General features: G+C 39.3%; 1 protein-coding gene across 2 annotated transcripts in view; it reads right to left on the minus strand.

The window, feature by feature from the left end:
- Window positions 1-24,961, minus strand: part of LOC126419116 (vacuolar protein sorting-associated protein 53 homolog) — a 169,111-nt gene that overhangs the window by 8,389 nt on the left and 135,761 nt on the right. The window contains exons 13-15 of one of the 2 annotated variants that reach the window (XM_050086213.1): window positions 10,798-10,946; window positions 8,106-8,261; window positions 7,842-7,998 (exon numbers count right to left, since the gene is read on the minus strand). In XM_050086213.1, coding sequence (XP_049942170.1) covers window positions 7,842-7,998; window positions 8,106-8,261; window positions 10,798-10,946 — 462 coding nt within the window. The remainder of the gene's footprint in view (window positions 1-7,841; window positions 7,999-8,105; window positions 8,262-10,797; window positions 10,947-24,961) is intronic. The other variant, XM_050086214.1, reaches the window with a different exon arrangement.

Raw genomic sequence — 24,961 nt, forward strand, 5'->3', positions numbered from 1 at the left:
AATGTCGCCACTAGTACAGTGTATATCCAGCTTTCGCAGCAATGCAGGCTGCTATTCTCCCATGGAGACAATCATAGAGATGCTGGATGTAGTCCTGTGGAACGGCTTGCCATGCCATTTCCACCTGGCGCCTCAGTTGGACCAGCGTTCGTGCTGGACGTGCAGACCGCGTGAGACGACGCTTCATCCAGTCCCAAACATGCTCAATGGGGGACAGATCCGGAGATCTTGCTGGCCAGGGTAGTTGACTTACACCTTCTAGAGCACGTTGGGTGGCACGGGATACATGCGGACGTGCATTGTCCTGTTGGAACAGCAAGTTCCCTTGCCGGTCTAGGAATGGTAGAACGATGGGTTCGATGACGGTTTGGATGTACCGTGCACTATTCAGTGTCCCCTCGACGATCACCAGTGGTGTACGGCCAGTGTAGGAGACCGCTCCCCACACCATGATGCCGGGTGTTGGCCCTGTGTGCCTCGGTCGTATGCAGTCCTGATTGTGGCGCTCACCTGCACGGCGCCAAACACGCATATGACCATCATTGGCACCAAGGCAGAAGCGACTCTCATCGCTGAAGACGACACGTCTCCATTCGTCCCTCCATTCACGCCTGTCGCGACACCACTGGAGGCGGGCTGCACGATGTTGGGGCGTGAGCGGAAGACGGCCTAACGGTGTGCGGGACCGTAGCCCAGCTTCATGGAGACGGTTGCGAATGGTCCTCGCCGATACCCCAGGAGCAACAGTGTCCCTAATTTGCTGGGAAGTGGTGGTGCGGTCCCCTACGGCACTGCGTAGGATCCTACGGTCTTGGCGTGCATCCGTGCGTCGCTGCGGTCCGGTCCCAGGTCGACGGGCACCTGCACCTTCCGCCGACCACTGGCGACAACATCGATGTACTGTGGAGACCTCACGCCCCACGTGTTGAGCAATTCGGCGGTACGTCCACCCGGCCTCCCGCATGCCCACTATACGCCCTCGCTCAAAGTCTGTCAACTGCACATACGGTTCACGTCCACGCTGTCGCGGCATGCTACCAGTGTTAAAGACTGCGATGGAGCTCCGTATGCCACGGCAAACTGGCTGACACTGACTGCGGCGGTGCACAAATGCTGCGCAGCTAGTGCCATTCGACGGCCAACACCGCGGTTCCTGGTGTGTCCGCTGTGCCGTGCGTGTGATCATTGCCTGTACAGCCCTCTCGCAGTGTCCGGAGCAAGTATGGTGGGTCTGACACACCGGTGTCAATGTGTTCTTTTTTCCATTTCCAGGAGTGTATGTCATTAAGTGAAGCAAAAGAAGAGTGTATGTTACTTATTTTTATAAGTAGACAGAGTCTTGAGAAATTCCAGTTCCCAGCAATATACTGTGAAGAAGAAGAGAAAGGGAGTTTGCAGCAGCAAGCTAACCAGCTAGGAAAGTCGGCTGACCATTTCAAGTAAGTCGTATCGTTAAAGAAGTGGGAGTTTACACACATACTTCACCACTTTAAGTTGTTCAAAATGTTAGACTGTGACATGCTTATCCAGATGACTTCTGTAGCTGTCATGATAGACTTTACTTAAAATTGTAATAAAACTATCTTTACTATTGGAGTAACTATTAGGATATCACATTTACAAAAAAGGCAACATAACTTTCCAAACACCACTTTTATAAAGTTACTATCTTCTCAATGATTTACTCACTTTGGTCACATTTAATTTGTGTGTACTATCCACACTCTGAGCACACCATCGCCTCACCTTTATATGGTATCTAAACATGTAAGTAGCACTCTGTAAAGTTGGACCAAATAGTTATTTCAGAGTATCGGTTATCACAGTTACAGTTATTTTTTTGTACCAGTTACTTTTCATAGATATTTATAACTGTCAGTTATTTTTGCTACCAAATTTCCCAGACAGGAGTACTGTTAACTCTTGAGTGTCCACGAAATGTGAGCTGCTAGATTTCCCCAGCTCACGTACATACAAACTCAGACTTTTTTCTCCAATATATATCTTTTGCGTTAGGAATTTCACTTTTGTCACTTAATCTCTAGGCTTTTTTGAAGAACAGTATCTTAAAGTAGTCGACTGACAGTGTCTCATGGAACAGCTCATTTTGAAACTTTTTTGTTAACTAACATTTTTTTAATTTTCTATTTTTTTTATTTTTTTGTGCTCCTACAGTTGAATCTGTAAAACATACATTAAATTATTTAACTTTTTTTGTTTGGTTTGGTAGTTGTGCAAGTTGATTATGGTGTGTGGCACCAAGCTGAGAGCTACTGCATTCAGATTAAAGGCACCTGCATGAATGGCATCATCTGGAGCACTTTAAGGGCAATAACAATCCAGTTATTTTTATACTCAGTGGAGCTCCCTGGCAACCAGTGGTTGTTTCTGCAGAAGTAATCAAATGTTCATTCAACTCAAATATCTATCCTCCCTGAATATCATTGTCTGCTACGACCTGCTGGAGTCCAGGACACAGTTACCAGCTTCCGGGTTACCTGCAGTGGTAGCCCGTGACTTCCTCATGGTCACTCTATGTAGTTAGATAGCATGGAAGTGTAGTACACACTCTGATAAAAAGATGGCACGCAGTCTCACAGTTATTAGCAGAGTATCTACTGGGTGGTTCGTCCTTCTGCTCTGTTTATTTATTGCTGGTCAGATCTCAGATAATATGAAAGCATAGAACACACTTTAGTAAACAGATGGCATGACACACCATTGGAAGTTATTAAAATAATTGCTAGTAACATATGAGTGGTTATTACAGTAGCTGCTACTGCTGAATAATGGCCGATCTCTATCAGTTAAGTTATTTTTGGCCGCTTCTAGCACACTGACACTTGTAATCTGATTTAATGTGTTGTTGTTGTTGGAGCTTGTCATTGTTGCCAGCACTGACACGAGGCAGTTAGTGTGTGTTGGAACCCATGTTAAGTGTTAGACATTGCCAGACCACAATGTATATCGCTTTATGCAGAAGGTGGTAATGCTTCTATTAATGTTTTTTTGCAATGTGGTTTATGAAGAACTGGCCAAAAGTACTATATTTTCATAAAAGTGTACTGTTTCCATTAACAAATGGTAAGTGTTATTGCCCACCATTTTTATGTACTTGCAAAACTGAATTATCATGAAGATACTCACAACTGTATCACTGAGAAACTAAGTAACATTACTAAAACGAAATGTGCTTCTTGCATGTAAATGTGTTGATTGACAATATGATGCCAGTACTTTTAAACTTTCTTGCCGTACTAAGTTGCAAAATATTCAGAATTTACTCATACAATAATCAATAATGAAGAATTAGTTCTGGCAACACATAAGTGATTAACCACTGCCAAATAGATCACTGAAAGAATTTCAGAGCATACTACGAGTATTTAGGACTTTGTGTGAAGTTATTCAGAACTCACCTTGCTATCTATGTAGTTAACACTTTCATATATAGTCTGTTGAGGTGCGGACAGTGAGCTGTTGCGGCCCATGTACCGTGAAAAGGTGAGTGAGTGATGTAAAATGTGCTGTGCTCTGATTGAATATTAGTGAATGTATATATGTACCATACATTAATAATGTGTCACATGCAGGTGTAGGCAAACTACACAAATATGCCATTACTAATGAGAGGCACTTAGTAGTACCCTTTTTCTTTCCATTTTTCTGAGGAGGAGTGCATGAAACAGAGCAAGAGGACACTGGACACTGCACTGGAAGTTTCATGAAGGACAATGTGAAGCAGAATTCACCACGTTCACTTGCTGATACCAAGATGATAAATTAGACTAGTATTTTATGATTCATCAAGCATACCTGTAAAGATGTTTTAATGTTTCACATAATAATAACTAAAATTGCTTCACAGTACCACTGTCATAATAATTTCAAATCATAAAACATCCCAGATAAAAGCAATACCATGGCGGAAAATCTTGTGTTACTGTTTTGTGGTCACACAAGTAGTTCCAAGCTTTATGCTTATTACAGTTATGCTGCTTATGTGTTTCCTCCTATTTACTCACAATGTTGCTGTTGTAGTCTTCAGTCCAAAGACTGGTTTGATGTAACTATCGATGCAGGTCTATCTTTATGCAAGCCTTTTCATCTCAGGATATTAAACCTTGATTCTCCCCCCCCCCCCCCCCCCCCATCTATCTTGCCCCCAAACTACCTTTAGTTACCAAATTAACAATTCCTTCTTTAGCGAGTGATGCAGTTGTTTCATTATTCCATATGAATGCAAGAACATAATGTTGTTGAACATTATTTCAGTGCTTCATAAGTAAACAGTTGCCCTTTTATGAATCATTTTCTATGTATGTGAAATTTATTGGACAATATGAGCAAATCTTCCCAATTAAAGTGTATTAATTTTATGAACTTATAGTTCATGGTCACAGATTTACAGTTTTGGAACAGATCTCAGGTGGGAGCATTTTTTTCACTGATTTCTGATAGATTTTGATGAACTACATGAAACTGCAGAGGACAGTCCTCACTAGCTCAAAGCAGTTGTCTTTATAGATCCTCCAAAACTGAAGAATTCTAGGGGGGAGACAGTAATAGTGAAGAAGACCATCTCTGTCAGAAATACTCGTAGTAAAAGGTGAAATAACTATAGTGGGATTCACAGAAAAAATAATCACTGTATGAAATTTCCTCAATGAAATTTAAGATTAAGCAGCTGATGAAGAGCTATCAGTAAAAAATAATAATTTGAAAGAAACTGATAGTGCTTCCACTGAACCCTCTGATCTAGTACGTAAAACAAAACAGGACAAAAGAATTGTTTGCACAAGAAGTAATATATTATTGGGATGATGGCTAACTAAGGAAGGGACTTAGCTTTAATTTCTGAAAAATCGAAGTTAGTGCTGAATTATTTTAATTTGTCTTTGATGAGTACCTTCTGTCCATGACTGTTTCTTATGCAAACCAGTGCACTTCAAAAATTAAGAATGCAATGGTAGATGTTATTGCTAATGAACTGAAAGTATTTTTCACAATTTTATTCATATATGATTATTGTCCATTTCCTATAATGAAGAGTTACTACTGTCAGAATGAGTCTATTTCTAATGTTATAGTATAGAATAGGTTTCTGGTAATTTTGAGAAACTTACATATTTCAAAAAATAACGTAGATCTATGTAATAAATTCCCCAAATTCTAGCCCCTGTAGCAATTACTGAATGACAGATGGAAGAATTTTTGCTATGCGGACATAAATTTGTCAGTGCCTGAGTCAACGGAATTATATTATGGAATACATGGAGCAAAACACTATGTACATGGTAACCCAATTAGATTCAGTTATAAGGTCTACCGCATTTGCTTATGCCACCTGTTTAGTGCAATCTGTTGCATATTAGGGAGCAAGAACTAGTAATAGACATCAGGTCTTTGTGTTGGATGGTCTGTATATACACTACTGGCCGTTAAAATTGCTTCACCAAGAAGAAATGCAGATGATAAATGGGTATTCATTGGACAAATATATTACACTAGAATTGACATGTGATTACATTTTCACGCAATTTGGTTGCATAGATCCTGAGAAATCAGTACCCAGAACAACCACCTCTGGTCGTAATAATGGCCGTGATACGCCTCGGCATTGAGTCAAACAGAGCTTGGATGGTTTGTACAGGTACAGCTGCCCATGCAGCTTCAACACGATACCACAGTTCATCAAGAGTAGTGACTGGCGTATTGTGATGAGCCAGTTGCTCAGCCACCATTGACCAGACGTTTTAAATTGGTGAGAGATCTGGAGAATGTGCTGGCCAGGGCAGCAGACGAACATTTTCTGTGTCCAGAGAGGCCCGTACAGGACCTGCAACATGCGGTCGTGCATTATCCTGCAGAAATGTAGGGTTTCACAGGGATCGAATGAAGGGTAGAGCCACGGGTCGTAACACATCTGAAATGTAGCGTCCACTGTTCAAAGTGCCGTCAATGTGAACAAGAGGTGACCAAGACGTGTAACCAATGGCACCCCATACCATCACGCTGGGTGATACGCCAGTATGACGATGACGAATACACACTTCCAATGTGAGTTCACCGCGATGTCGCCAAACACGGATGCGACCATCATGATGCTGTGAGCAGAACCTGGATTCATCCGAAAAAATGACATTTTGCCATTCGTGCAACCAGTTTCGTCATTGAGTACACCTTCGCAGGCGTTCCTGTCTGTGATGCAGCGTCAAGGGTAACCGCAGCCATGGTCTCCGAGCTGATAGTCCATGCTGCTGCAAATGTCATTGAACTGTTCGTGCAGATGGTTGTTGTTTTGCAAACATCCCCATATGTTGACTCAGGGATCGAGACGTGGCTGCACAATCCGTTACAGCCATGCAGATAAGATGCCTGTCATCCCGACTGGTAGTGACATGAGGCCATTGGGATCCAGCACGGTGTTCTGTATTACCCTCCTGAACCCACTGGTTCCATGTTCTGCTAACAGTCATTGGATCTCTACCAACGCGAGCAGTAATGTCGCGATATGATAAACTGCAATAGCGATAGGCTACTATCTGACCTTTATCAAAGTCGGGACCGTGATGGTACACATTTCTCCTCCTTACACAAGGTATCACAACAACTTTTCACCAGGCAATGCCGCTCAACTGCTGTTTGTGTATGAGAAATTGGTTGGAAACTTTCCTCATGTCAGCATGTTGTAAGTGTCGCCACCTGCGCCAACATTGTGTGAATGCTCTGAAAAGATAATAATTTCCATGACACAGCATCTTCTTCCTGTCAGTTAAATTTCGCCAGTAGAGTATAATTTAAATGCTATGTTTTTTTGCCCCCCCCCCCCACCCCACCCCCAAATTGATTTGCTTGTTCCCAAAATGAACACTCAAAATGTTTTTCTTTTCTAAAACACACAAATTTCACTGTCTACAACATTTTTTTTTTGCTTATGAAGGCAAAGGAAATCTATAAAAGATTACTTTCTTAAAAGAAAAAAATGTCCTGAACTAGATTAAACAAATCTGGCTGAGTTTCTGTTGGCAACAAACTGACATGGAGCAACATAATGAAAACAATAGTTCACTGATAACACTACCATGTAATTTTTAATGGGGAAGATACCAACTCCATCAACCCAACCAATGGAAACACATGACTCCCATTTGTAAATGCCTAATGAAAATGTATCATGCAGAATGTGGAACAAATTAGTACAATAATATAATATACAATTTTCAATGCAATCCACTGTAGTAAACATTGCCTGTGGAGGATAAAGTACTGTGCAGAGAACAAAAGTAACTTCTTATAATTTACATGAATTATTAGGAGCATCATTTGTGTAGGTTTCCATCTGCCAAGGAGAACTGACAGTGTTCTAATTGTGTCATTGACACCTGAAGGCAATGGCTTTAACCAATGGATATGATCAGGTGTTTGAAAATTCAGAAACAGTAAAGAGTGTTTTTAAATTCCCCTTGATTATTCTATACATTATATATATATTTTCCATTAAAAGAGAGAAACAAATTGCGAATAAATCAAGGGTTCACAGAGGAATAAAAATAGCTAATAATTTTTCTCATCTGGTAAGGAGGATAAATGTGTGTTCATTAAAGGAATAATTCCAGCAATTGCCTTAAGTGAGTAACAGGGATCAAGATAACATTCAGTCAGTTTGGGAGAATCTGATTTTGAATCTTGCTTTTCACCTGTGTGTTGTTTTAGTTCGATTTCCTTAGGGAGAATAATAACTGTCAAACTGTTCAGCTTTATATTCTTGAAATCACATTAAAATTGAATGAATGTATATATTTTAAATAAACCTCAACAAAGATATATATTTTGAATACCTTCATATCGAGGATCTTTTGTAGCTCTGAAATATCTGCACCCTGAAGAAGCTTGATGCACTGATCTACAAAAGCTGCTGCTGGTTCACTAGGTGCCATCACAACCTTGAGTATCATTTCTGCTTTTGTCATTCCCTTAATAACTATCTTGGCATAACTGAAAAATATTGAAACTAATTTTAGTGACTTTCTGAAAACAAAATGCTCAAGAACATGACTTCACATTTGGTCACAACAGACAGCTGCTGACTGATCTCTACTCACCTAGCTGGGGCCTTTCGATTTACTTGGGAACCTATGGAGGGCAAATCCAGCAACACTGTCTTCAGCATGTGAGTGTCTAGTAGCAATTGCTCAGCACCAACAGTGCTTATTGGTTTGCATTTAAATATATGATGTATTAGTTTTGGGATGAAGGAACTGAAATTTAAAAGAAAGAGACCTGTAAGTGATGACATAAAAATTATAGTTTTATGCATATCTACAAAATACAGGACAAGCAATCACTTGTCTATAGATGATTGGTGGGTCATGCAAGGTGGATATGAAAATTATACTTGCTTCTGAATTATGGAATCGTTCTTTCTAGTATAAGGACATTCTAATTTAACCAGACATTTCAGTCTATGACGATATTGAACCTTAAAGTTACTGGTAGGCACAAAAATGAATTAAAGAATGCCAACAGAAATGTGGACACGACACAGAATTCAAATTTATATACAATCAAATATACATAACTTTTGCCCTTTCTTAAATAAAGTATATGTCAGTATGTGCAACTACAAACATTCTAAAATGTGCTCATCAAACAGATGTTTTTCATTCACTGACTCTGTTTCAAAACTTCACAAGACCCTGTTTCCAATATTTTAGATTTCAGTGTCTATTAGCATGATTTTATTCTCATGAACTATGATTATTACAAATAACTTCATTATCACACATTATATCGATAGATAAGAGGACAACTTGGCTAGTGTGATATAAAGGGTCATATGGCTCCTCTCCTCGAGACACTGAAAAAAGGTTTTTGATTAAATTCAAATACTGAGAATGATGAACTGTACACTTTAAAAATTTGATTAATCAATCAGCTTCTAGTATTAGCATCTGTCCTCTACATATATCTGACAATAGGTTTTCATGTATACACATTACACAGTCATTGGCTTGTGACATCTTTTACTATGCAACAATAAAACAGTGCCCTAAATTGGCAAATACCTACATAAATACAGAAGTGTCATCCCCCATTTAATCTGCATCATCCAGCAAATGAACCTTACTAAATTCTGGAAACAAAATGTGTTCTCCATATCTCAGATTTTCACCTGATATCCTTCATGATCACTAGCAACAGCCCCCACCCCCAATGCCCTTTTAGTACCTCTACAGTTTGCACTGGACAACAAACTTTTTCTGAATATTTTATTTGAAGTATACAATGTACATTATCTCATCCTGCATCTCCTGTAGTCCTATTATTACTGAGGTCAGTAACATCTGATGGGGCTCAGTTGGTAAGTGCCAGATTACAGATCTAAAAGTTTGGGTTTCTACCCACACTTAGTCCTACTTTTTTGTGGATGGGGGTGGGGTAGGGGTGTCAAATCTGGTATTGACTTGTTCATGTGGAAAATGACAAGCTGCTCCATGGTTGGATTCTACATTAAACTGTAGGCCACCTTACACAGGTTGAAAGGTTGTAGGTAGGCAAAAGCATATTACCACCAACAGGATCATGCCTAGAAATACAAAACAGTATTCAAACAAGTATTTGAGAACAGTACAGCTTTATTTAATATTAAATGAACTGTCCATAAGCTACTTCTTATTTTTTCATTACAATGATCCCACCAAACTGTTGTAGACAATGAAACTAGTCTACCTGAGGACCTACCATTGTAAATTGAAATTTTCCATTATGAAGCCTAATGTGCAACATCATGGCTTAACCACAGGAGACAGTGGATTCCATTATCTAACAATAGCACATAATAACTCTGCAAATGGGAAACAGCAACAAAATTTATATACTTTTTGTCATACGTTTCATTTTGTCACTTTATTTTTGCAGCTACTGAGTTGACACAGTTTTTCACCATCCCTTATGACTGAGGCTTATCAACAATTCATAGGCTCATGTTACTGAGGAACTTTAACAGAGACAATCACAACAGGATAGGATGAATGAAATGCTACCACTTTTGCAGTATCTCTCTCTGTCTGTACATGTGTGTGTGAGACTAGGGACAGAAGAACATATGTTATTGGTTTCACTTTAAATGACTAATAATCACTATATTCCACTCTAACTGTAAATACAAGAAAATGTGCTATTTTACTTGTATATTTTGGACTACACTGCCTTTCATCAATTTTTATTTTGTTTATTCTATCCTGATTTTGTAGCAGTAATAAATTATTTAATAATTTGGATGTACTGAATCAATATTTTTATTACACAATCTGGATTAAGAAGAATTTCTTTTGATGGAAAAAGTCTACGAATTTTCCAAACTTGTTAACTTTTACAGACATAAGTGTGTGCACATTATGTACCTTCATATTTTGTTGTCACCTTTTCTTTGCATCATGTACTAATCTTCAGCTTCCATTTTCATTCTTTGAGTTACATAAGTATCTTCCTAACTGAATAATCTAACAATAAAGAGAAATATGGAGAGAATGAAAAGCGTAAATTTATGGAAGGGCTAGTGAGTAACTTGGATACTTAGGTAATCTTTCACCTACCTCTATTTGCTTCAAGTTGACTATTCTGCCCCATTTAAATATACATGTTCCAAATGATATACACAGAGGAATGTAGAATGACTGATTTGCCCAAATCATTAGTGTGATATGGAAATCATTTATGTAACTAATTAGTTAACTACATAAATAACTATGAGCATTAGTCCAGTCATATCAATAAAATTATGGTAATACTCACTTAGCAAATTTGATACAGAACTGAGTGAAGTATTTTCGCGACGAGACAAGATTGTCTCTGATTACTGGAACTGTCTGCCTCAAATGAGAAGTGATGGCAGAAACATAGCCACTCTGGTCACCCACTGTGTCTATGTTCTGCCACGATATCTGCGAACAAGCAAGGAGAGTCAGTATCAAGTACTGATAGCATATCAATAAAAAACCATAAATTTCCAGATAATAGCACTTCACAGAAACAAAATGTGTTTTAAACTCATATGAACATTAACCATGCTAATGATCTTCACTTATTTCATAGCTTAAACCAGTGGGATTGCTTTTCAATATTTGAGCTTAACCCTTTTGTGGTTGCTAGGCCAAGAATCCTGTCTGCCTGGCCGGCTAACAGGGGCAAATATATTTTGTGCCTGGAAGGCAGATGCCTGACTCAGCTGATGCACTGTAAGCTGATCACACATCCCAGCACACATAGAGCCACTTTTCAATAAAACTTTTTTCAAAATCAGTATCACACTGTACGGTCACAATGGTTGCAGCTGATGATATCCACAAAAGAGAGCTTCAAAACTAATCCAAGCTTTCCGTTACAAATTTATTCTGAGCTGATAAAAAATTATTTTAGAAAAATGATAAGAACTTTTTATTTGTGACTGGTTAATTCTGTAACCTGATATTTGCACTACCAATATATGTGCTTATAACCTATTAAAATTTCATTAATACTGGACAAATACTTCCCAAGATATACAGTTTCAAAGTGACCAGTTCCTAGCAAAGACACCCAAGACTACTTCTGTCCCCTGTTGCAGCTAGTGTTGCTGAGAAACTGCACATATTTTGTTGTATTGTTCACCTTTTGAACATCTCATAAATCAGTTCTGTAGGACAACTCATGCCCTTTCAGATTATACACGTTTGTGTCGTGTGCACTTTGCAGATTAGGAAATCAAATTTCATATGTTTGCCAGTGCATGCCATTTGCTGTTCACAATCTGAAACTAATAATATATTTTAGCCTTCTGTAATTATGTGAATGTATTTTAGTTCACGTGACAGCTCCCACTCACAGAAATACATTTTGTTTTCATTTGATGTGAGAGCAATAAACGAAGAGAAAACAGCAAAATTACTAAACGTAAACACGGGTCATAATAACCGATGATGGTCGAAGTAGAGAAGATATAAAATGTAGACTGGAAATGGCAAGGAAAGCGTTTCTGAAGATGAGAAATTCGTTAACATCGAGTATAGATTTAAGCATCAGGAAGTTGTTTCTGAAAGTATTTGTGTGGAGTGTAGCCATGTATGTAAGTGAAACATGGACGATAAATAGTTTAGACAAAAAGAGAATAGAACCTTTCGAAATGTGGTGCTACAGAAGAATGTTGGAGATTAGATGGGTAGATCACATAACTAATGAGGAGGCATTGAATAGAATTGGAGAGAAGAGAAGTTTGTGGCACAACTTGACCAGAAGAAGGGATCGGTTGATAGGACATGTTCTGAGGCATCAAGGGATCACCAATTTAGTACTGGAGGGCAGTGTGGAGGGTAAAAATCGTAGAGGGAGACCAAGAGATGAATACACTAAGCAGATGCAGCAGGATGTAGGCTGCAGTAGGTACTGGGAGATGAAGAAACTTGCACAGGATAGAGTAGCATGGAGAGCTGCATCAAACCAGTCTCAGGACTGAAGACCACAACAACAACAAACACGGGTCATGTGGAGACTACCCACCGCCCCACTGCAACTCAAACTGCACTGTGTATCAGCCCCTCATCTATGATATTTCCGAACTGGGCAACACTAGATAGCGGTGGCCCCCCTCCCCAAAAATTTAAAAAATTGGCTTTTCAAAAATACGTTCATTTTGTAGCACACTTCTTTCTGAAGAGTCCGATACATAAAACATACGTGTTTGAGAAAACGTAAGACATGTTATTTGGTCGTAAGTGTGCCAAAGTGCAGTGCCACGCCTCTTCCCGCTTGTAACGCCGGAAATGCATATCCTCCTATTTCCATCTATTGCACTGCAAATTTTTTTCCTTATTTTGTTACCTGAACATATAACATTTCTGTGTCTTTGTATATTGTAATTGTTTTACTATTTGTATATATTTATTCATTTATGTCGATTTATAATTGGTTTGTTTTGTGAATATTATTTGCATTTATACGCTGGGTCTGGCCTAGGGAAAACTATGCTATCGAACGAATACATCGACAGGTCGTGTGGAGAACCCAAGTGTTTAGGATCTTTGGTAGTGTTAACACTGTCGCGTGGAGCGCGGGAAGAGAGGGAGTCTGGCTGGAGTAGTGCAGTGGAGCAGGTGTGTTGTGTGATGCTCCCGCGAGTTGCCGCGCTTTCGGTGTTTGGCAGCATGTAATTGTGCTCGACTTGCTATGATAGTTTCTGACACAGTGTCGCGGACGGGAAGCATTAGCTGGCGCACATCAAGAACCCGTTTCGCCTGGCGACCGTGTCGAGAAGAAGGCGTGCCAACATCCAGCTTCTGCAACAGCGACGGCCGACAATGAGTGACTGTTGCCACCTCCTCAATCGACGGCTTCAAACCTTCAATCAACCAACAAGGAAGACTGGAAGCACGTAAAGTTTTAGAACTGTATGGCAGACCTCAGCTTTTCAAACTGTTCAAATCACAAAATTACAGCAACGTGGCATGAACCTTCGTTGCTCATTGTCCCAATTGCATTACCAAGCAGGGTCCCTTCCTTTTCCGGAATGAACCCGAGTGTCGTTGAAATTCAAACGCCAGCATCATTCGATTTCACTGCTTTAATTTCAAAGTTCAGTTAAGGTATTCATAGCTGGCTACAATATTTAGATTACACAAGCACAAATTAAGAGTGCGAGTTTTGTTACCGTATTTTAACTTACCTGTGACTGCAGCTCAGATTGGTACGTACTAAATTTTACTATTGTTAATTGTTCAGAATCATTTAATTCAAGTTCAAAGTTAAATCTCTTATTTCTAAATTGCGTAGATTCAAGTAGCTTTTGAAATGATTGTTGAGGTAGTCCGAGACTAACCGTATCTTACTGAATTTCGATGTGCTTCAGAAAGAAAGCTCACAATTAACTTTAGTCACTAAATTAACTTTCAATTTTCCGGTTTTATTAATTCTTTTGCTAAATTAAGTCAGAGTGTAGCGAAATTTATTACTTCTCACAAACTTTCAGTTTTCACACTACACGTGTCAACCTTCAGTTGCCACGCTTCTAGTGCTAATTATATGTGTAATAACCTTTCTTTTTCAGTTACTATAGTAATTGTCCTTAGGACTGGCGACCATAATTTCCTCCAAATCTCAAATATCTAACTACCACTAGTTAATTGTTAACGTAACGGCCGCACATTTACTTTCTTTATTAACTTTACCCCTTTTCAAAATTAATTTCCACCAGTTTCATTTGCATTTTTCCTTTCATTTAGATGTAACCCTTTCCTCCCTCTTTACCGACAAATTAACTTCGGTGACGATTTCTTTTCCCAAATTTCCATTAGATACACGCAGTTTAATTTTTCCTGTCATTAAGGTCGATAAGCGAGGGGAAGGTTACACGCTGCACTCTTGTATCGCACGTCTCTGTATTTCGCTCTGTGGAATTCAAATGTGTAATGTTTTGTAATGGATGCCATCACACTATATTCAGGACAGTGGAAATTAAAATGTCTTCTAGTGCCTCTCCTGTTCCCAGTCGGCCGGTTTGACATCCTGCCCCTCTTAAAAAAATAAACTCGCAGTTAATACTGGATGGGATTATGTGTAACTGGGAGAACAAGAACTCTTCAGAAAATTTGCACTTTTTATTGCCTATTAGCTAATAACTTGGTGTTTTGTGCGACATAAAATTAAATATACGATACATAAAACCAGTAAAGACAAGAGACAAGGAAGAATGTACACATTTCTTCATTCCTTAAGACCTAGCATTTTTTCTCTCTAATCTTGCTACAGTTTTACATGGTGCGCTTTCCATTCTGGGAAAGAATCTATTATCTCATCAAAGTTCGTCAAACGTTATGCTACATGAAAACTCAAAATGTCGTTATCTAATACTGAAAAAACTGTTAATACAAATTGTAACCAAGACTGGTGTGCTTTCTTGATCAGATTACATGCATTTTGTCACTGTCTGCTAGACAAAACGAAATAGGCCTGCCTAATATTGCAGCAATTGTAACACACATCAAACGAATGAGACTATTTTGGCACAAATGGTCATTTTTATAACATGACAGGATATAATTCACGAAGTACCAATATCAAATGCCTTTCACATTTCATTCATAAGCTCTAGCTTCTGAAGCATGAAATTACAAATTAGTAGTACGAAATTTTTATATAAATTTGGAATCATCATACTCTTCCGTAATTTGTGTGATGTCCCCGTTTCTTCTCCTTCCTTGTTCTAACAAACAATCCTGTCCATCACTAATTCTGTAAAGATTCCTGCCAGTGTCAAAACTTATTCTCCATTTCACTAACCCTGCCATAATCACTGGTTTAGTTATCCCGTGTTTATTCTCTGGTTAGGTGTTATTACATGTTTGTACAACACGTTTTCTGCGCTGCTCCCAGAATAGAACTTGAGCAGCTGCCAGCCGGGGACTGTACCACTGGCCCTTACTAGTGTAGCAGCTGGCCAAAAATTTTCTTTCAACATCTCATTTTCTTGGATACATCGATAAGATAATACGTAATCTTTCTTACCTGTTATACCTGCTAATCATTTATTTCCACTCTGGTAGTCTGAATCTGGATTTTGCTACCAATTATAACAATGCAGATCATTCACAAATCCAGTCAACCACATTAACAGCGACTGGCATTCACCCATTTGGTTTTATTCCACTCAGCTCGCATAGGCTCATAACCTTTCGTCAGCAGGAAAACTTTATTTCTAGATGTGACGGGGATTCCCCTGGCAGAGACATGACGTACACTATCCACACATTCAGAAATCAACTTATTCATTCAGAAGTCAATATAGAACCTTTTCAAAAACCAACAGGTATGCATTTCAAAATCATATGAATAGCTGATATACCAACGTGCTCTTGATGCTAGGCGCTTTGTGAAGCAAGGTCTTTTCCCTCAAGAATATGAATTTGCCCCCCCCCCCCCCCCTCCTCAAATTGATGACCTGGACAGATAGCCCCCTAGATCTGGGCCTGTTGCGCATATGTGAATCTGGCAGCTTAGATACACCAGTAAAATGTTTCCGGGTAGCATCTGGCTGCTTGCTGCTATTGCTTATACAGCTAACTGCCACGCTTCCATAGCCGAAAGCGGTAGAAGGTACTACTCATACGCGACTCAACTGCGCAGGCACATGAACGTGCTCGCAAATGCTCAAACGAATCTAATGTAAGCAGTTGTGACGTCATGCTCATTGTGGGCAATTTGTTGTTATGATGCACTACACAGTCTTCCTAAAGCCTTTGGCACATTTTGCTGTTGGCAGACGCTTGTACGAGCACTGTGTTTTGTTGTATATGACGCATTTCCTTCACAACTTAAGTCTTATTTTCATTTTTTTTTTTCTCTCGTTCATGTTTTATTGCTGCAGTATTATTCTGCAGTAGTGAGATACAGTAATATCCTTTGTCACAATATTGGTTCTTACGAAAATTTAACTGCAATTACAACAATGAAAAATTCCTGGAATTCCAAAAAAATTCACGGGTTTTCACGGTTTTCTCTTGGATGAAAAAATTCACAGGTTTTCCCTGGATCTCTCGGCTGTCCCGGGTCGTATACGCCCTGTGATACGAGCAGATGAGAGCCATGTCTTGTTAATGACAACTGATTTCAAACCTGACAGGAATGCTGTTAGCAAGTGCAGGCCCATCTCAACCAGTTCCTGAGTGAACACTGCAAAGGAAACTGCATGCAATGGACATTTGGAGTGACCCTGAGAATGGCCACTTGTCAGAGCAGCACATGAAGCTGCATATCCTCAGTTGGCTACACGGAACAGAAACTTGACAGTAACTCATTAGAGCAGGAATGGCCAAAAATTCGGCTCATGAGTCACGCCATGCCTTGTGAGCCATGTCCCGGCTCATGAGCCATAGCACTCCACCTGCCTGCCTACACACTTCCCCCATCGCCATGCCACGTTGTCCAAGTTGGAGGAGGGGGAGAGGAGGCAACTGCAAATGAGCTGCATTTACATGGCAATGCTGTTGTATTGCATATGGCCTGGATTCACATTTCACATTTCTTAACAACGTAGACCAGAAACAAAACAAAATTTCAATGTTGTTGTTGTTGTGGTCTTCAGTCCTGAGACTGGTTTGATGCAGCTCTCCATGATACTCTATCCTGTGCAAGCCTCTTCATCTCCCAGTACCTACTGCAGCCTACATCCTTTTGAATCTGCTTAGTGTATTCACCTCTTGGTCTCCCTCTACGATTTTTACCCTCCATGCTGCCCTCCAGTACTAAATTGGTGATCCCCTGATGCCTCAGAACATGTCCTACCAACCGATCCCTTCTTCTAGTCAAGATGTGCCACAAACTCCTCTCCTCCCCAATTCTATTCAATACCTCCTCATTAGTTATGTGATCTACCCATCTAATCTTGGCTACACTCCATACAAATACTTTCAGAAACGACTTCCTGACACTTAAATCTATACTCGATGTTAACAAATTTCTCATCTTCAGAAACGCTTTCCTTGCCATTGCCAGTCTACATTTTATATCCTCTCTACTTCGACCATCATCAGTTATGTTGCTCCCCAAATAGCAAAACTCCTTTACTACTTTAAGTGTCTCATTTCCTAATCTAATTCCCGCAGCAGCATCACCCGACTTAATTCGACTACATTCCATTATCCTCGTTTTGCTTTTGTTGATGTTCATCTTATACCCTCCTTTCAAGACACTGTCCATTCCGTTCAACTGCTCTTCTAAGTCCTTTGCTGTCTTTGACAGAATTACAACGTTATCGGTGAACCTCATTTATTTTTTCTCCATGGATTTTAATACCTACTCTGAACTTTTCTTTTGTTTCCTTTATTGCTTGCTCAATATACAGATTGAATAGCATCAGGGAGAGGCTACAACGCTGTCTCACCCCCTTCCCAACCACTGCTTCCCTTTCATATCCCTCAACTATTATAACTGCCATCTAGTTTCTGTACAAATTGTAAATAGCCTTTCGCTCCCTGTATTTTACCCCTGCCACCTTCAGAATTTGAAAGAGAGTATTCCAGTTAATGTTGTCAAAAGCTTTCTCTAAGTCTACAAATGCTAGAAACGTAGGTTTGCCTTTCCTTAATCTTTCTTCTAAGATAAGTCGTAGGGTCAGTGTTGCCTCACGTGTTCCAACATTTCTATGGAATCCAAACTGATCTTCCCCGAGGTCGGCTTCTACCAGTTTTTCCATTCGTCTGTAAAGAATTCACGTTAATATTTTGCAGCTGTGACTTATTAAACGGATGGTTCGGTAATTTTCACATCTGTCAACACCTGCTTTCTTTGGGATCGGAATTATTATATTCTTCTTGAAGTCTGAGGGTATTTCGCCTGTCTCGTACATCTTGCTCATCAGATGGTAGAGTTTTGTCAGGACTGGCTCTCCCAAGGCCGTCAGTAGTTCTAATGGAATGTTGTCTACTCCCAGGGCCTTGTTTCGACTCAGGTCATTCAGTGCTCTGTCAAACTCTTCACGCAGTATCGTATCTCCCATTTCATCTTCATCTACATCCTCTTCCATTTCCATAATATTGTCCTCAAGAACATCACCTCTGTATAGACCCTCTATATACTTCTTCCACCTTTCTGCTTTCCCTTCTTTGCTTAGAACTGGGTTTCCATCAAAGCTCTTGATATTCATGCAAGTGGTTCTCTTTTCTCCAAAGGTCTCTTTAATTTTCCTGTAGGCAGTATCTATCTTACCCCTAGTGAGATAAGCCTCTACATCCTTACATTTGTCCTCTAGCCATCCCTGCTTAGCCATTTTGCATTTCCTGTCGATCTCATTTTTGACACGTTTGTATTCCTCTTTGCCTGCTTCACTTGCTGCATTTTTGTATTTTCTCCTTTCATCAATTAAATTCAGTATCTCTTCTGTTACCCAAGGATTTCTACTAGCCCTCGTCTTTTTACCTACTTGATCCACTGCTGCCTTCACTATTTCATTCCTCAAAGCTACCCATTCTTCTTCTACTGTATTTCTTTCCCCCATTCCTGTCAATTGTTCCCTTATGCTCTCCCTGAAACTCTGTACAACCTCTGGTTCTTTCAGTTTATCCAGGTCCCATTTAATTAAATTCCCACCTTTTTGCAGTTTCTTCAATTTTAATCTACAGTTCATAACCAATAGATTGTGGTCAGAGTCCACATCTGCCCCTGGAAATGTCTTACAATTTAAAATCAAATTCCTATATCTCGGTCTTACCATTATATAATCTATCTGATATCTTTTAGTATCTCCAGGGTTCTTCCATGTATACAACCTTCTTTCATGATTCTTGAACCAAGTGTTAGCTATGATTAAGTTATGCTCTGTGCAAAATTCTACCAGGCAGCATTCTCTTTCATTTTTTAGCCCCAATCCATATTCACCTACGTTTCCTTCTCTTCCTTTTCCTACTGTCGAATTCCAGTCACCCATGACTATTAAATTTTCATCTCCCTTCACTATCTGAATAATTTCTTTTATCTCGTCATACATTTCATAAACTTCTTCATCATCTGCAGAGCTAGTTGGCATATAAACTTGTACCACTCTAGTAGGTGTGGGCTTCGTGTCTATCTTGGCCACAATAACGCATTCACAATGCTGTTTGTAGTAGCTTACCCGCATTCCTATTTTTTTATTCATTATTAAACCTACTCCTGCATTACCCCTATTTGATTTTGTATTTATAACCATGTATGCACCTGACCATAAGTCTTGTTCCTCCTGCCACCGAACTTCACTAGTTCCCACTATACCTAACTTTAACCTATCCATTTCCCTTTTAGAATTTTCTAACCTACCTGCCCGATTAAGGGATCTGACATTCCACACTCCGATCCGTAGAATGCCAGTTTTCTTTCTCCTGATAACGATGTCCTCTTGAGTAGTCCCCGCCCAGAGATCCGAATAAGGGACTATTTTACCTCCGGAATATTTTACCCAAGAGGATGCCATCATCATTTAATCATACAGTAAAGCTGCATGCCCTCGGGAAAAATTATGGCTGTAGTTTCCCCTTGCTTTCAGCCGTTCGCAGTACCAGCACAGCAAGGCCGTTTTGGTTAGTGTTATAAGGCCAGATGAGTCAATCATCCAGACTATTGCCCCTGCAACTACCGAAAAGGCTGCTGCCCCTCTTCAGGAACCACACATTTGTCTGGCCTCTCAACAGATACCCCTCCGTTGTGGTTGCACCTACGGTACGGCTATCTGTATCGTTGAGGCACGCAGCCTCCCCACCAACGGCAAGGTCCATGGTTCAATATCATTTCATAATTTTTGGTGTGCTGAAGACATGATATAATTTTTGTATGGAACAGGCTGTCGGTGTACAGACAGATGCAGACAATTTCACAGATTTTCACAATCAGGTTGCCACTGTTGGTTTAAAGGGCAGGGAAGGTGGAAGGGCCAAACTGCTCATCGGTCCACCATGTAATTATTACTTATTTAGTTCCATAATCGAAAAAAGGTCTTTCATGCACAGATAAGATGATCAAAGTATTGTAGCACTTTTGCAACCTTATTATGAAGACAGAAACTCTACATGAGAAAAACAATTTAGATATCCTGAACAGGGAATCACACTGCAGATCAAACAGTTACATCCAGATACGCACAAGGTCACTTTCAAGTGAAATGGCCACCAATCCTTAAAACAGTTCAGAATCTTATGTAAAATTGGCAGTGTCCTCAAAACACTTAGAAAACTGTCCCTGTAATTCTTTCAAGCCCACAATGAATTCTTCAAATCTTCAGTTTCCTTCAATGCCAGTGAGCTTGGGGAACTGGTCTGTATTTGTCAGAACTTGTCCTTTCTACAATGTGATTCTCTTTTTAAATGTATCCCCATCAAATCAGGAATAAGTTGTTTCTTACCTTGCAATGTCTCACTGAGGACAGTGTGCAGTGAAGTCCACTTAAAATGCGAGGTCCCTAAGCCATTCTGTATATTCTAATTTTTTGTTCCTGTACTACTTTTTCATTCATGAATTCAACAACAGCAGGTTTTAAATCAAAACAATCATTCCAGGCAGGCCCCTTGACTTAACAAATGTCCTTGGCAGTAATATATAAAGTTTACATACTCTGTTCAATGACAGTGGAATAAGTCATGCAACTTCAGAAATGGGACTATTCATACCACCAATTTCTTCATGTGCTCTGCACATGAAAATTTAGCACAAAGTGTTTCTTGATGTACACAACAATGAATCCAGTCTATCAGATGTACACAACAATGAATCCAGTCTATCAGTCATTGTAATCTGCACTTTATTGTTAACTATATCTTTAATCTTTTCTGCTTGGTACTGTAATGTCATTCCATAGCAATCTGCAGTACCTGTCAATTATGTGACTACATAATAGATATTAAGAATTCTCATCCCTCTTTCAACCACTCCTAACCATTTTTAACGGCTTGTGACAACAGACCACTAGAAAGCCCGTTTCTGTGCAAATAGCCACTGGACCAGCAGGGTGTGGAGGTTGTATTTACAGTGACTACTTCAATATTATCAGTGATGCAGTGTTACCCTTTCTTCTACAGCTTCAAAGAGCATATGCTGTGGAGAATACCATCTTCAAATATAACAATAGCCACATTTACAGGGCTAGAAACATAGATTCCTTATTAGATGAACATTCAGGCACCCTACTGCACCTCAAATGACCCGATAAATTACCACACCTTAACTCCATAGAAAATGGCTGGTATATGGGGAACAACAGGTAAAATGTACCAGTCAACAGTTTGAAATTTGGTAGCTCTGCGGCATCTATTCCTCAATGAGCGACTTCAGTTGAATATAGCATATCTGAGGAAACTTGTCAATTCTCTTTCTTGTCGAGTTGAGGACATTATCAAGTTTGGAGGCAGCATTATATGGTATTAGTGTTATGTCTACTAGGAGTGGCTATATTTTTGTTGTGTGTGCTTAAACCCTGAATGCTAGTACACACATCAGTGGCTCAGAACCGAATGTCCCCATCTTTTGCAACCTACCTGGTGTACCCATGGTGTGCTAATCAGACTCTGAGTATTGCAGACTAAACAGCAGTTATATACTTTTTTACAACAAAATAAGGGAGGTAGTGTGAGTCTCACTTTATATTTTTTTTAAAAAATTTTACGAGTTGAAGTGAGCTGTACTTGTCTCACTTTTGTGATTTATGAATCATGTTCTAAGTGCTTTCAGCTGTTATTGCTCCATGTCACTGCGCATTCCTCTTATTTCTGTAAAGCTTCATCCATATGAAAAACATCAAGTGTCAGAGACCAAATATGTTTTTAAAATATCTCTCACAGCCTGTCAACAAGTTCTGGAAATATGATAAGGAATTTGACATGAATGAAAGAGTAAACTTGTGTTAATGTAATACTCAGACAATTTTTGTTTCCTTTTTCATATGAAATACAGTTCTGTAAAACTCCAAAAGGGTAAACACAGAGTCTGATACAGCCTCATAACCTTATGAAGTTCACTGCCAACAATCAATCACAGGATGAAATCAACAGTAACACTCATAAGGGTAATTCTACAAGGAGTAAGACTTACACTATCCTTCACTCGGCCTTAGCGTGGCAGAGAAAAAGAGAGGTATTCAGCCATAAAAATCTTTGCGTAATTATCGAGCAATTTGAAGAATTTTATAGTTCATAAAATTAAATTCACACACAAACTGAAATCATATTATGTAAATCTGACTAATTCTACAACATCAAAATTATGATGCAGACAACATACAAATCATTAATATAGGCAGTTATGAAGCAAGCTACAAGGAAGGATCTTTCATTTTTACCAGTAACTTATAGATGGCAGCACGAGTACTCCATCTATGTTGCAAGAAGTGTTTGCTATAATTTGACAAAGAAAATATTACACACTTTTTAATTGACCACTTCAAAAAATAAAATAGCACAAACAATCCTTTCAGGTTAGAGACGTAATTGATTTGAGAAATATAAAGTATGTTATTAAGAGACAACTGCAACCTGTGTCAATTATATACAACAATTTCGAGTAAGAACATCTCTAAATGTCAACCCTCTTTTATCTGATATTGCCACACATGGACACATAATGTAAAACAAAGTCTCTGAAATGTACCAATTCTTGTTGCACACTACATCTAATAAAGGCATATTATTATAATGTGTACAGTGAAATTTTACTGACAAAAATTAGCTATTCCATTTAAATAAGTTAGAAAAGTGTGAGGCCTATGTTAAAATCACAAATTGTCAACACTTTACCAATCAATATTTTAAGTGGTAAAGTGACGACAGTTTGTGATATTAATACAGACTGGACATTCATCATTGAGATGGTTTTTATCAATTGAGGGCTGGAAATTTTGCCTAGCAATGCCAACTGTTACTCTGCAGCATTCTGTAACAACTCACTATACCATATGACTCAGCATTTATATATAGCTGAAGATGCAACTTAAAATTTGTGCAACCAATTGTGTGGGGCTCTAATCAATTTAAAATAAATACAGCAACAGTGAACTATTGGACTTTTTTTTATATTGTAATAGTTTTAACACCTATATTTACTGTACAAACTGTAATCAATGTAATAGTTTTAACACCTTATTTACTGTACAAACTGTCAATCAATTACGTATAACTATTTTAGCTGTGGCTGCCTCAGTTTTAAAATTACGTGTAGAATCAGATGGACTGAACAGAAAGTCATGTACTTTATAAAGCACTTGCATGTACCCCACATCCTGTCAGCCACATGGCTAACAGTCTCTGATGAGTAATGCACCGTTAATCCGTTTAGGAGGACCCTACACTTCTCAACCCTATCGTGTAAGCCTAGGAAGTCATAGCTTAACTTATAAAATAACTCTCAAAGTTTCTGGTTCAAGCTCTCCACTTGGCTAAGAACCAGAGTGCCATGATCAGTTCTATGGACAATGCTGTAGAGTGTGAGGTTCACTGAAATTCCACTGGCAGGACTGGTCTTCTCAAACTTCTCTGAGTCAAGTATGACCAAGGAGCCTAGATGACAACAATTGTTTATTCAAAAGTGTGCCACATTCTGCAGCTGGTGGCACCCTGTTTTTCAACAGCTGTCAGGACAGCCTTGTCAACATTTTGTATGAGACTTTCAGCCATATACTCTGAGTGCACAACGCGAGTCTCTCCATCTCTTGCTGCTATTTCCCTAAAGCATACCATTATTTGCCATCTACCTGAACTCCCAATTATTAACAAACCCATGCCCTTTTTATGTTTGCCTCCCCTTGAAATGAGACAAGTGCATTTCCCAACAAGTAAAGTATCTCATGCCATTTCAGTTTCAGTTTTAATGGAAGACAAAGCCTCAAAGTTTTTGGTTAGGGGAATGGGTGTGTTACCCTGAGTTCCCCCTGGTCCTTGCCTCCCCTGTGCAGGGCCTATATACCTACCACTGATACGCCAGTCACGTCAAGTGAATAGTGGCAACAGATCCTGTACATGAGGCAGTATCAACTGAAGAGGCTAGTATTGAGTTACCTTTGGTACATGTCTTTTTGTAGTGCTCCCAACACATCTACTTGCAGCTGCTTCCAATAGGTTGACAGCAGTCAGAGCAATTTTCAGCTGCGTAACAGCAGAAACTATCTTACCTGTGCCCAAGAACAGCATTCACAGTGGAACTATGTTGTGAATTGCAGATGGTGAGTGCATTCTTTTTTCCCAGAAAAGTATACAAATGTTTAAAAGTAAACTTGCTGATTCTTTTCTGTATCCACTGCACTACAAATATCTTTTTTAGGGATTTTTCTGTTGCTTCTTGGTAGCATAATTCCATATTTAAGGTCGAATAACAAGTACAAAGTTTTTGTTCTACCAGTTTTTGTTTATTTTGAACTAGTTTTCAGCTTATTAGGCCATCTTCAGGAAGCAACTGACTAGCCTCTGGAAGAGATGTTGGT

The sequence above is a fragment of the Schistocerca serialis genome, chromosome 9 (assembly GCF_023864345.2).
Source record: "Schistocerca serialis cubense isolate TAMUIC-IGC-003099 chromosome 9, iqSchSeri2.2, whole genome shotgun sequence".
Classification (NCBI taxonomy): Eukaryota; Metazoa; Arthropoda; class Insecta; order Orthoptera; family Acrididae; genus Schistocerca; species Schistocerca serialis.